This window comes from Spodoptera frugiperda, chromosome 25 (genome assembly GCF_023101765.2).
Source record: "Spodoptera frugiperda isolate SF20-4 chromosome 25, AGI-APGP_CSIRO_Sfru_2.0, whole genome shotgun sequence".
Taxonomy (NCBI): Eukaryota; Metazoa; Arthropoda; class Insecta; order Lepidoptera; family Noctuidae; genus Spodoptera; species Spodoptera frugiperda.
This window is the reverse complement of record NC_064236.1, coordinates 11,433,295-11,446,777: the sequence shown is the minus strand read 5'-3', so window position 1 is coordinate 11,446,777 and position 13,483 is coordinate 11,433,295. Positions and strand designations below refer to the sequence as shown.

At 37.9% G+C, this 13,483-nt stretch overlaps 1 protein-coding gene across 1 annotated transcript in view; it reads left to right on the top strand.

The window, feature by feature from the left end:
• The first annotated feature begins 391 nt into the window (after window positions 1-391).
• Window positions 392-13,483, top strand: part of LOC118268219 (uncharacterized) — a 50,911-nt gene continuing 37,819 nt past the window's right edge. The window contains exons 1-4 of the mRNA XM_035582606.2: window positions 392-614; window positions 4,563-4,762; window positions 6,434-6,538; window positions 13,016-13,186. Of these exons, the coding sequence (XP_035438499.2) occupies window positions 515-614; window positions 4,563-4,762; window positions 6,434-6,538; window positions 13,016-13,186 (576 nt within the window). The 5' untranslated portion in view covers window positions 392-514. The remainder of the gene's footprint in view (window positions 615-4,562; window positions 4,763-6,433; window positions 6,539-13,015; window positions 13,187-13,483) is intronic.

The following is a 13,483-nucleotide window of genomic DNA, read 5'->3' as shown; positions in this document are numbered from 1 at the left end:
TAATTGAACAAGAATAAGTAAGTCGGCAAACAAAACGATGTATCTCAGTTACTGAGGTTTATGTATTTAATATTCACTTGCTGTCTCAGTTATAGAGGTAACTATGATGATAAATCGAAAGAACAAATCCCAGATAAAGAGGCTTGTTTTTCCCACTAATAGAGGTAATTCAGTGCCAATGTGTTGGGACCTTAGTATGAGTTCCAGTTGTGGAGGTTTCTCTTTTATCCAAGTCCCACTTAACCAAGTTTCACATAATATTTTGAACCATACTTGCAACAAACTTACCAGATTTGTTAATTAAACATTTTTGATTGATATGAGTAGAACCTTAAACAAAAATGACCTCTTTAATGGATTTGACATCTTTGTCATAGATACGGAAAAAAAACTTTCTATTTTCCTACGTCGGAGAGATTTCTTTCGTCTTGTTATAGTTTATTGTTACAAATAATTCTACACATTATTATTGTTATATTTTTTTACTTTAATAGGTAGTTTACTATCTAGCAAGATGTTGTCTGTTGCGAAGGTGCGCATTCATGGGATGCAAGATGATAATTGGGTGATCAAAGACAAAATCAATCAATACAGGGGTCTGATCAAATTGTACGGTGAGTCTCTTTTTTATACTTGTACAGACTTTTTGATGTCTCTATCTATAAATACATTGCACGACCCCTCCGCCTGCAAGGTCGCCTATCTACTTGTTGAGAAGTTTTCTCTTAAGTAGGTGTATGAATATTCAACAGTGAAAAATCTCGATGCAGTATTTCCTGTGCTAATTTGTAATATTAATTTAGATTACTAGCTTTCTATAGATGAGATAACTGTCCAAATGGGTGTTGTAGATACAAAGATTATCTGGGAATGTTTAGTCTTGGGTAAATAGGCAGGCGTGCTCTATCGTAGGCCGCAACATCGCTTACCATCAGGCGTAGTAGTGGCCAAACGCGGTCCGCATTACAACCTCATAAATGCAAAAACTACTTATTCATAAGCGTATAAATATTGAACAGAGGTACATTTTATAAAGCGTATTTTTAAGAAATGTAAAAAAAGATACAAGTTTATTTAACTTACCCACCACTTATGTAAGGAGTACGTAGTAAAGCGGTAGATTTGTAGCTTTATATTTTGTAAGTCGTTTCGTCTGCGATCTGGTGCAGTGACATTACTGTTATATTTTTATCAGTCGGGGTTCCGGAACCTGGAGGTGTTACTAGCGGAAATTGAATACAGTCGTCAAACCCAAATGTAAACTAACTGCGTTGCTGAATTAGATATGAAGTCAGATATTTTATAAATATATAGAGGTGAATGATGATGATGAATGATATTTTATAAATATACCTATAGAGGTGAATAGGGACGAAGAGGGGTTTCATTATTATTCACCTCTATTCTGTCCCTATTCACCTCTCGATCCCTATTCACCCCATTTTACGGTATAATTTGAACGTTTATTTGTTTTTTTTAAATTCCTCCATGTTGATTAAGCTTTGAAATACATAATATTGTATTGATATAAGTATACATGAGTATTTTCGTTCAGGCCGCGCCGCCCGCAGTGACGCGCGTCAGAGCTGTTTTAAGTCGTGTCTGGAGAGATAACAGACGTTACTATTATGTAAATTCACTCATAATAAATGGCCTGCTAGTCACCGTTGACCAGCATAGTAGTGAACGTGTTAAGGTGAAACCGCACTAGCGCGGCATTACAGCGGAGAGGCGCCGGAGCGGCGCGGCAAAAAAATATAATTGCCACTGTTCATTATGGAATAAAACGCACTGTAGCGGTACTGCAGCAAAGCGGCGCGGCGCGTCGCGACAAAGTTGACTCCCGGAGAATATTTTGCCGCTCCGGTCGCGCCGCGCAGCTCCGCTGCCGCTAGTGCGGCATAGCTAGCTGCAATTCTATATGAGGTTTTATAATTTGCAATAGTACATAAAACTTCTCCTTTGTCATCCTGAAGTAAGTATGGAATCGTTTAGGGTCTCTTAAAAGTCTTGGAAAAAGCGTGTGATATTCTCCTTCCTTAAAACGAGAATTTGGAATATCATGCACCCATGTAGACCGTTTTTTATGTCTTTCCAGTTGTTCTGCCTCTTTGCATAATAAAGCTACCACTATCACTTCTTCAGTTATTCCGTTCATGTCGTTCGTACGATCAGGTATCCAACAAATGAGATTTTTTCCGCTCGCTGTAGCACCGCTGCAGTACAGTGCGGTTAGGTAATGCCGCGCCGCTCCGGTGCCGCGACGCGCCTCTCCGCTGTAGTGCCGCGCTAGTGCGGTTTCACCTTTAAGAAGGAAACGTAAGCTTACAAAATGTATCGGCAGTACATAATTGTAAAGCAATGCCCAGTGAAAAAAAAATGTTATGACTTGTGGTGGTAGATCCAATCTGCTACGTCGGCGTAGCAAACGTAGCCGGAGTATGATCGCTACGGTTGCGACGTAGCAACTGATATTTTGATCACTATTTTTTTTATAATAATGTGATTGGAGAATCGGTGATAGGTAACACTAAAGTAAACAAATACAGCCTTGGCCAAAAGTATTGAGCACCTTACAAATTTCGCTCGATTACGGTAAATATGGGAGAAAACCAAATCTACTGTTGAAGTATTTGTTTGTCGGCTATTTAAAAACAATGATTTATGCTGTAGCTAGGAATAAAACATCTGGGTGTAATAAAATGTGTTTTTTACAATGTTTGTATTTATTTGTCAGTTCGCTACCATCGCTCGTTTTGACAACATCCAGTAATCCAGTGCGTTTTTGGTATTTTATTTCAAGTTTCAGTTTAAGTATTATCGTTACAATATGCCAAAACGAAACGAACTTTCTTCAGAAAAACGAGTGGAGATACAGCTTCTGCATGAACAAGAGAAATCACAAGTAGAGATTTCCAAAACTGTGAAATGTTCGCGCCGATCCTTGCAATTTGCTATTCAACGATTCTCTGCTACCCGATCAATCAAAAGAGACAGAGAACCGGTCGCAAAGGCATCACCACAGACCGTCAGGATCGTCAGTTACCGAGAGAGTCGTTAAAACATAGGAAAAAAATATGTTCAAAGCTCGCTGCTGAGTTGTCCGAACAAAATAAGAAATCAATTTCTGCTCGAATTACTCGTAGAAGACTTCAGGAAGCTGTTCTGAAAGGTTGTAACGCTAGGAAGAAGCCATGGCTCTCCGACAACAACAAAAAAAATCGGTATAAATGGGTCTTACAACACCGAACTTTCAATGCTGAAGAGTGGTCAAATGTTGTGTGATCTGACGAATCAAACTTTGATTTAAGTAACTATATTTAATGCCCTAATAAAATAATATAAAATGGTTTAAAATCCAAACGCATTGAGGAAGTTCTTTGGTTTTCCGGAACTCGATATTTTTCTCTTAATTGCAGAATTTTGGTACACCTGGTGTGACCTTTGTGTGTTGCCTGGTGGGCGAAGAATTTAAGCCAGAGTGTGTGGTCTCAACCGTAGAACACGGCGGTGGCAGCATAATGGTCTGGGGTTGCATGACCGATTCTGGAGTTGGTGAATTGTTCGTGTGTGAGGGCCGCATGGACCCTTCTAAGTACATAAATTTACTAGGAACTGCGTTCCTGCCTTCATTCACGAAACTTTTCGGTGACATGAATATGGATAGTGTTAAATCCCAGCAAGATTGATGAAAACTATCGGATGATTAAGGATTATTGAAATAAAAGGACGGAGCGTTGTTTGAACGATGAGCGGTTTAATCAAAGAGAGACAGAGGTGACATCTACTGTCATAAATTGTAAATTAGGATGCGTTCACTAAAACATATGTTTAAATAGGGACTGCGTTCAAGGGTGCAACAAAGATAACGCATCTTGCCACAAATCTGCCCGCGCTATGACATGGTTTCGGGAAAATACTATAGAGTTTCTTGACTGGTCTGCCCAGTCGCCAGATCTAAACCCCATAGAACATTTATGGGGTTTATTAAAACGTAGGGATAGGCTCTACACAATTAACAACAGAGAAGATTTGAAACGCCACCTGTGCCTAGAATGGAACGCGATTACTATTAAAAACTGTAAAAATGTTATCAGTTCTACACAAAAAAAAAATCTGCCTTAATTAAGGCAAAGGGTGGACCTACAAAATATTCATTTTCAATAAAAAAAAGTAAAATAAACATTTAAAAAACGTTTTGTTTTATTTCTATTTGATATTCCGCATAAAACTCAAAGATTTTATGGGTGCTCATTGCTCAATACTTTTGACCAAGGCTGTATATTTGCATGTTAAACAGTTTTCTAAAAATACAATTATAATGGACTCATAAAGTCTTTTTGTATGTTTTGGGAGTTTTGGATTTTGTCAGGTTCTATGTAAATATTGATAGTTGATGAGTATAATATTTGTTTAATATTTGAAAGAATATAGGTGCTTTTAAATATCAGATTGTTCTGATGATTCATTTCAAAATGTTAAAAGCAATACCCTACCAACAGTCGGGTAAAAAATACATTAGAAATTCAATAGTTATATATTGTGATAACATTTGTTTTTAGAACGTGATCGCAAGATTCATGAAGGTGACTTGGCGAAGCAAAAGAAGCGGTATTCGCAAGACATTCGTCAGCTCCGCAAAGAAATCGCTGCGAAGCGGGAAGAGTTGGGAGTCGCCGTGTATGGTGATCGGCAATTTCTTCGAAATGCCTTCCAAGACCATAGGAGACTTCAGCTTACCTACATGAACAGCAAAGCTGATGTTAGTATATTCGCTACCTACGTTCGTTCACACTAGCAATTTGTAGTTTTACATAAATATTACACACATACACATAACGTCACGCCTTTTATCTCCGAAGGAGCAGGCAGACGTGCATATTCTGCCACGTAATGCTTCTATACAATGTATACCCACTTTTCGCCATCTGTGTTATGAGTGTCATGTGTGTGGGAGGTGAGTCTATGGCCATATGCTGGGCACAATTACAGATTCCGGAAATCGAATCCGAGAGCCATTGTCCGGCAGTCGCGCTTGCGACTAGTCGTCCAGTGAAAAGGCAGTCATAAGACATAAATATTAGTATAGTATTCAAGTATTCAAATATTTATTGCATCCATAATGTACACAGGTGTTATTATGAATGGTGTTATTATTATTATATTATAGGCTATTCTTCGTATTTACCATTTGCGTAATACCAAGTTATTATTTTTTTGTCCTTGTGTTGCTACTGTTTATAACACGGAGCGTGTCGTCCCTAAGATTATAAGCAGGTACTTAAATCTCCGGCCTCCAGCCCCTATAAGGGTATTTGCCAACTCGTTAGGGTGAACCCGCGAGGGTACTAACTAAGCAATTACCTCAGTACTAGGATATTTCAGTTTTACACTTTGTTCTTTGTTTAACAAAACATTTTTGAAAGCATTTTCACCATGAACCTTGTAAACAGGGTCAGAACATGGAATAAAGAACTTTCTGTTAGAATTCTTATTCACATTTGGTACATCATTGCTATTCGAAGCTGAAAAATATGGTTGCCCAGCTGTCCTCTAGTATGGTTCTAAGTAGCGACTACTAGCAAGGAGTACGCCTAAGTAGGATTAAGTAGTGTTTTTAAATTATTTGTAGAGATTAGCTTACATAGTAATATTTTGCGACACACCGAAAATGTGCAGCACAATCGATACAAGCAGTGTGGCACACTTCAGCGCTCGCCTCACCTTGATACCCGAGTGAATGATTGTACTCGGATCACTAGATCCCCCGGGCGGCTTCAGCTTATCCCCAACTCTCATGCAAACATATGGATGTTCGGGTTAAACTCAGTTTATTTATTAATAATAATGACTGAGATGAGATGGATTCACATGTGAATCGTTGATTTATTTTACCAAAATTTATACAGATCACTACGATTTCGTAGCCTTACAGGATTATTTCCCATAACTTCAGGCTGTTCCCAAAATAAACACGTTACCTTGTTTTATGGTATATGTGCAATATGAAAACTCAAACTCAAACTCAAATCATTTATTGCATTCATGTGTACATTAAGATGATACATAATTAGGAGCATTTGTCTCAACATGAAACCCGGTTAGGGTACAGCGACATTAAAATTATTAATTTTTTTTTCTTTAATGAATATCGATATATTGTTAGACTAATTATTTACTTCTATTAGTCCTTGCAATTTACACAGTATTATTTATTTCTATTAGTCCTTGCAATTTACACAGTATTATTTTACTTAGATTTATGACTGTTTTTGAAAATTACCAGAGATGTGAAAAGTCTATCAAATAGAAACAAAAGTCATATTAAACAATCGTATAAATCATTAGATATGATTATTGATTTATTTATCATTAACGCAAATTTAATAGATGAATACAGAATAATAAGCAAACATTATGAATGTTATTTCAGAAAGTGCTGGAGAGCATCCATCAGGAAAATTTCAATAAAAGAAAACAGCTGGACAGAATCAGATACACGAAGAAAAAGAAAATGGAGAGATTTCGTCTGGCACAGGTACACGCTTACTTCATACAACCGCTCTTTCTATAGATATTTTTATTGCCCTTAATTTCTTAATTTTTTAAATTGTTTTTTTATACTTATTGCTTGAACGGTCTAAAAATAATGTTGAGCCTACCTTTAATTTAAGAGCATACACTAACTGTTGTTTCCCATATTTTTAAGATTGTCTGTATGCATCTTAGTTGGTAAGCCTTAATAAATAAATAAATAAATAAATGAGGCGGCAAAGCAACATATCTGTCATCTAATGGCAACTAATCGGCGTTGCCCTTGACACCTGCAACCTCTGGTGTTACAACTGTGTTGCCGTCCTTTTTAGGATTAGGGAGAAGATCGGGCCTCCGAAAACCTTACTGAGAAGACAAAACCAAGCGTGATTTCACGCTAAGGCCAGCAAGGAAAGAATTAGAAGATACTCACAAGCTAGCTATTTCATTTTCTTAAATATAAAATGGCTGGGGAATAAATGTATGGGGCTTTCGTAAATTCTATATCTTAGAGAAAATGCACAGCTTGACAGTTTCTTTATTACAAGACAAAAAGCAAAAATTAAAGTAATGAACAATGAAATAGTTAAATGTTCACCTCTTAACATTATATGGTAGTACCTATAAATATAAAACTTAAGTAACTTGGATTTTTAGAGGTAAAGACTTGGTTTTACTCTTTCAATAAACGTTTAGGGAACAGCGAGTAAAGTTCCCTAAGAAAAGGAGGGTCCTCCGACCAGGCGAGGTGATCATGCCTGGCGGGCTTTCTGCCCAACTGTTGTTCGTTGGGATTTTCTATCCGTGTTAATTCGCATGCAAACTTCATATGTGCGATGCAGGATATTTATGACGTCATCCATTGATTTGCTCGTCGATAGTCTATGTGCGACTTCTGTCATCTGTCAACTGTCACTTGTCAGTGTCGCCACATCACTCCCCCCCAAGACCGGAGGTCGATCCTGTTGAGACGGCTGTCGATGCTTGAGATGAGCGGTGCCAGAGCCAGTGTAGAAATTCCCTAGTTCCAGTGAGTCGGAACTGTGCCGCTGAATGCCCAGTGAGTCGGGTGAGCGGTGCAGGGTGATACTCCAGTGAGTCGGAGTAGTGAAGCTCGCAGTGTCCCACGGTGAGTCGGGGAATTGATGCTGCGAGGGTAGGTGCGTAGTGGCGTAGTAGTCTGCGTTGACGGGAGGAAGGTGTCCTCAGACCGTGTGCAGAGAGTGCTGTGCCTAGACGCTGATGAGGCCGTAGGGAAGAACCAGGCTGCATATCTTCGATGTAGCGTGTGGTGGTCCCTGATGAGGCCGAGGATGCTGGTTGGCTGCGACTTGATAACTGCTCAGCGGAGAAGTGATGGGTGAGGGAGATGGCGATAAGGATGACGGTGCTGATCTGCTCCGTGAAGGTTGCTTTCAATCACGTCGGGGTCACCACTTTAGGGAACAGCGAGTAAAGTTCCCTAAGAAAAGGAGGATCCTCCGACCAGGCGAGGTGATCGTGCCTGGCGGGCTTTCTGCCCAGTTGTTGTTCGTTGGGATTTTCTATCCGTGTTAATTCGCATGCAAACTTCATATGTGCGATGCAGGATATTTATGACGTCATCCGTTGATTTGCTCGTCGATAGTCTATGTGCGACTTCTGTCATCTGTCATTTTTTTGACGACCAACTGCAAAATACGTAACCAGGACGTGCATTGAGATCCATTCTCTGTCTCTCTCTTAAACATTCCGCTGTCTTATTATTTATTGTCGGCTGGACAATTTGTTTTTAATTTATTAGTAGTTGTTGATTTTGGAATGTTTTACATTGGATCCGACAGAAGACGCTACCATCGCAGTGTCAAATCTATATAATATTTTTTTTTTTAAAGTTGCCCCACATTAGGATTTTCTCCTGTGTCGTGGGTGCGTTTACAAACATTCAAGTTCACATACACATGACACCCAGACCCGAAACAACAATTTGTGAATCACACAAAGAGTTGCTACCCGTTGCGCGGCAGCCAGTTGCCCAACCACCGCACCAACCGTGCAGTCTAATAGTGCGTATAAAACAAAGATTCATGATTTTTGATTCATTGGATTCGTCTCTGCCCTGAATATCAGAATACGTCTTAAAAATAATGAAAACTCGATGAATACATAAATTATTACATGAAAGATGAATCATTTTCAATAAAATGTTCATTTGTACATGTCAAACATATGTTGTCCATCCTGTCAAATGACTCTAACACCCGTATTCACAAACGATACTATGCGGTCTCTTAGTGCGCGCGAGCGCACAGGGCCCCTAAATCTAATTCATAAACAATACTTGAGTGACAGCTGGTACTATGCGTCCTTCAAAATGAACGCACAGCTAAAGTAGCCTGCCAGCTGTTTTAAGCAACGCATAGCCATTGTCAATGGCAATAGATGTCACAAGGTTTATTTCTTGTTAGAGAAATATAAGTATTTTTCGGACAGACAGACAGTTGTGTTTAGGGATCCCGATTTTGTTATTGTGTCCATATTTGTGAATATAAAACCAACACAAATATTAACAAAATTGTTCTTGGATACCGGTAACTGTTTATGTTTTGACGTTGTTGTATGACAACTCAAAATTGTTCTTGGATACCGGTAACTATTTATATTTTGACGTTGTTGTACGACAACTCAAAATTGTTCTTGGTTACCGGTAACTGTTTATGTTTTGACGTTGTTGTATGACAACTGATATGAACGTCAAGCAGCGACGTGAAATACGCAACATACGAGAACCAATCACAGAGCTCTATTCAACGCTACGGGTTTGCTTAGACAAGGGTCGCTTAAGTATCGTTTATGAATTGAAAGGCTTGCCAGATGTTACGCAGTGAGAAATGCCTTACTTCGCAGAGCGTTGCTACTTCACTGAGGAAAGTATCGTTTGTGAATACGGGTGTTAATAATGATTGACATTTATGCATAGACTATTTGAAAAGAGTGAATAAACAATTGGCTGTATTTTTTTTTAATCTATTGAAAAGGTTGAAAAGTGCATTAAGCAGATACATAGAAATGTATATTTTTCAATATTTCTGAGAGATTTTCTTAATATTTTTTCGAGTTTTAAAGACTGAGAAGATTTTGGTTGCTAATAAGTGTTTGTTAATTACGGTAAGTTCACAGCTTCATATTGATTTTTAGTAACTTTTGATGACTACACAATAGTACAATTTGGTATACATAGTTATACAGAAATAGTATGAGAGCTTTTTATTTTCAGTTGGATATTCGTTTTTAACAATGCTACCAACCAGACGTACAAGCATAGGCCGCAGAACTCGAAATACGACAAATCAAAGAATATAAGAGCAAATCAAACTGATGAGCAACGCGAAGCGCGAAATGAACTTGAACGCAATCTATATCAAGATAGAAATGTTGTGTTTAATCTCCACAGAGCTGCATTTAGTTATCATGTGGCAATTGATTACAGTTCAGAGCAAATTGTTGCCATTGGACTAATGAATATTGTGTGTCCACATTGCAAGGCATTGAAATAAAAAAATGAAGTCCCTGGATTGTGTTGCGCCAGCGGCCAAGTCAAATTGACGCCATTGGTACCGCCACCAGAGCCACTACATTCATTGGTTTCTGGAATTGGCCCAGAATCTTATAATTTTTTACTCATATTCAGCAGTACAATAATTGCTTTTAAATGACATCATTTGGGGCAACAAAAGTTATTCGAGACAATTTTATGCCTACTTTTAAAGTAAGTAAGTATAATGACAATTTTTTTTTTTAGTTTTACAACCATGTAGTTGGTGCAAAATATGTTGAGTCAGTGATGTGTTTATTTTGTAAACAATAAGTCGAATACATAATAATAGTCTATAATCCAATGACTTAATCAGCAACATTTTATAACATGTTGTATTTTATAGTGGCAAAAACCTAAAGCTGCCATGGTAGGCTGTTTAATGTCGAGGATTAAAGTAGTTTTAATTTGAAATGATGTAAAGTATTGTGGCAGTATTTTGCGAGCCACATGGTGGTACAATTTGTTATACAATTACCTGTATACATATTTATATTCTTGCAGATTCAGGGTCAAATATTATATCATCAAACAGGTTCCTTATTGCCAGTGCCTGTTGAAGACTATACATTTTTGCAAATATATTTTATGGGCAATTCAGCAAGAGAAGTCGATCAGCGTTGCGCTCACAATAACTAAGTGAAAAGATCCATTGTGGAACAACTTCAAAACATTTTTTTTCCATCAACACAATGAATTAGTTGCATTATTCACAAATGCATTAGACCGCATGCCATCAGATAATCACAAAATTGTCATCAGAGCCGATAAGGCGCCTGCAGGACAACATGCTGGACGTTTTAATGTGCCAACAATTGATGAAGTGGCTATTGTCGCCGTGGGTGAAAACTTTGAAAACCGAGACATTGTTTTACATCGGCAGAACGATCAGCTTCAGCGTGTGTCTGAAACACATCGATCATAATGATGCCTAACAATATCCCATCTTAGTTCAGTAGAGTATAGAGATAGTAGTAGTAGTCCTATTAGAGTAGAGAGAAGCAGTGAAGGGTACAGAGACTATTCTATTGCTTTCTAGAGCGCGCGTGGTATTGAGCTCAGTGTTTACTTAAAAATGCCAAGTTCTTCAATAGCGATTTGTAAAAATATTAGTGAAATTATTGAATCCTATGAAGTAAACACTATTATGAAAATATGTTTTGTTTTTTATTTAATTAAATTAGTAAAGTCCTTTTCAGGTATAGTGAGACCAGGGAATTATGGATTAATTTTGGAGATTTATATGGAGGATATTATAGATTCCAGTTGAAATTGAATAGGTACTCATACGTAAGATAGGTCAGCTATACAAAATAAAGTAGAGCATCATTGCTACGCTAAGGCGGTACGAAGTTCGCCGGGACAGCTAGTGATATTATATTTATCTTCGGCAGCATTTTGCTTGCATACACCCACACACAAAGCAGACCCGAGCAAAATAAAGTAATCACCTTATAGTCTTCTAGATTAAATGTTTTGATATAATTTATTATTGAGAGTATAAATGGGAAGCAGGCAGTGCACTGCAAATGTTTATTTCAGGAACTGTTGAATGAATAAGTTATTATTTTGGGTCGTTCCAAGCGTAGGCCGTCCGAAATGAGAGCTGGAACGCTTCATAAATTAACCTTTGCTACACATATCTTTTACTAGTTGATCTTGCGTCTTTTCCACGGGATAATGTACTAATTATATTAAAAATTTTTATATATATGCAACGTCACGTCTTTTATCCCCGAAGGGTAGACAGAGGTTACATTACGGCATGAAGATATACAATGTACACCCACTTTTCACCATTTGTGTTATAAGTCCCATGTAATAGGGGCGAGTCTTTTGCATAGGAATAATTCCAGACTCCTTGCTACTACTGAGAAAATTTCGAAAAACCTAAAAAAGCCCAGTAATACTTTGCCAGACCCGGGAATCGAACCCGAGACCCCTTGTCCGGCAGTCGCGCTTGCGACCAATCATCCAACGAGGCAGTCAGTAAAATATGTTATACTTAGACAATTTCAAATGGTGTAATTATAAAGTGCTTCTATACCTAATCTAAAAAAATATGTGTACCTTTGGAAAGTAATTGACCATGTTTTTATTTTGATAAAGTTTCGGCATTTGATTTAGACTCAGACTCAACCCAATCCTAGTAAAAAAAAACCGCGAGAAAAATGTTTAAATAATCAATACCTCTATAATAAACCGTTTTATACCTACATCCTAAAAATAAGCCTTGAGAACGAAACATAAATATGAAAACGTGAATATTCCGTTAAAGTGAGTGGGATAGTTTCAATAGTTTAAGTTAATTGATTTCCTGCAATATTGCTCTAGTGAAGGTTTATACGGGCAGGTATAAATAGTATTACTCGGAAGCTATATTTCAGATTTCATAGCAAGGATAGATAGATAATAACATTGATAAAGCTTATCAAACCACTTGTTTTACAATCTCAAATCGCTTTCAATAAAACGTTTAAGAAAACTCTTTCCTGAAAATCTTTCCTGAAATGGTAATATAAATATCTCTATATTTCACCTGACACTGCGCTGCGTCTTCAATCCGTTCTGTTATTTATCGCGGCAGGCCCAAAAGGAGATGGCGGGACGAGCTCGACATCTATCACAAGGATTGGCCGCAAAAAGCTTTAAACAGAGAGGAGTGGAAGGAGGGTAGGGATGCCTTTGCCCTGCAGTGGGTCGATCATGGCTGAAATCTAAAAAATCTCAATCTAAATCCATGTACCTACAGCAAACTTATTGTTTTTCGTGCACCCACGAAGCAACGCATTAATGTAGATATGTAGACAGGATGGACCTGTCTACATATCTACGTTAATTCCATTTTTGTATCATGTATTATTTTATGAAAGTTATTTACACGAATAATGTTTTGACATCGGATAGTTGGAGGCGGCCGAGATGAGAGACCGTGTTTTATACGAAGTGGGCGGAAAGTTGCCTCCGGAAAAGAAGGAACAGGCTGTGGCTAATTACGTACAGCGTGCTAATATTAAGAAAAATGCCGCCCTCGCCATCAAGGTCATGTATAAGAAAATTCTCGACATATTAAAGAAGGTAATATCTTGTTGAATTATAGAATATTATTTTGTATACTTAATTACCTACGCAATTCACTGTTAGTGTGTTTTTTCACCAGAGATATGCTATGGATGCGATTGGCTTCCACCAATCATATTCATAGGCACATAATAGCCTAGCACTAGTTTAAACAGGTTCAACTAAGATAAGTTTTTTATATAGAATGATGAATGCGTGCTTTGGATGCGTGCTATAGATGATCTCCCTGCTATCGATACATCGCAAACTCGAGTTGCGCATCTTCCTCGTGCAGTCGGTGCAGTTACTTTACGG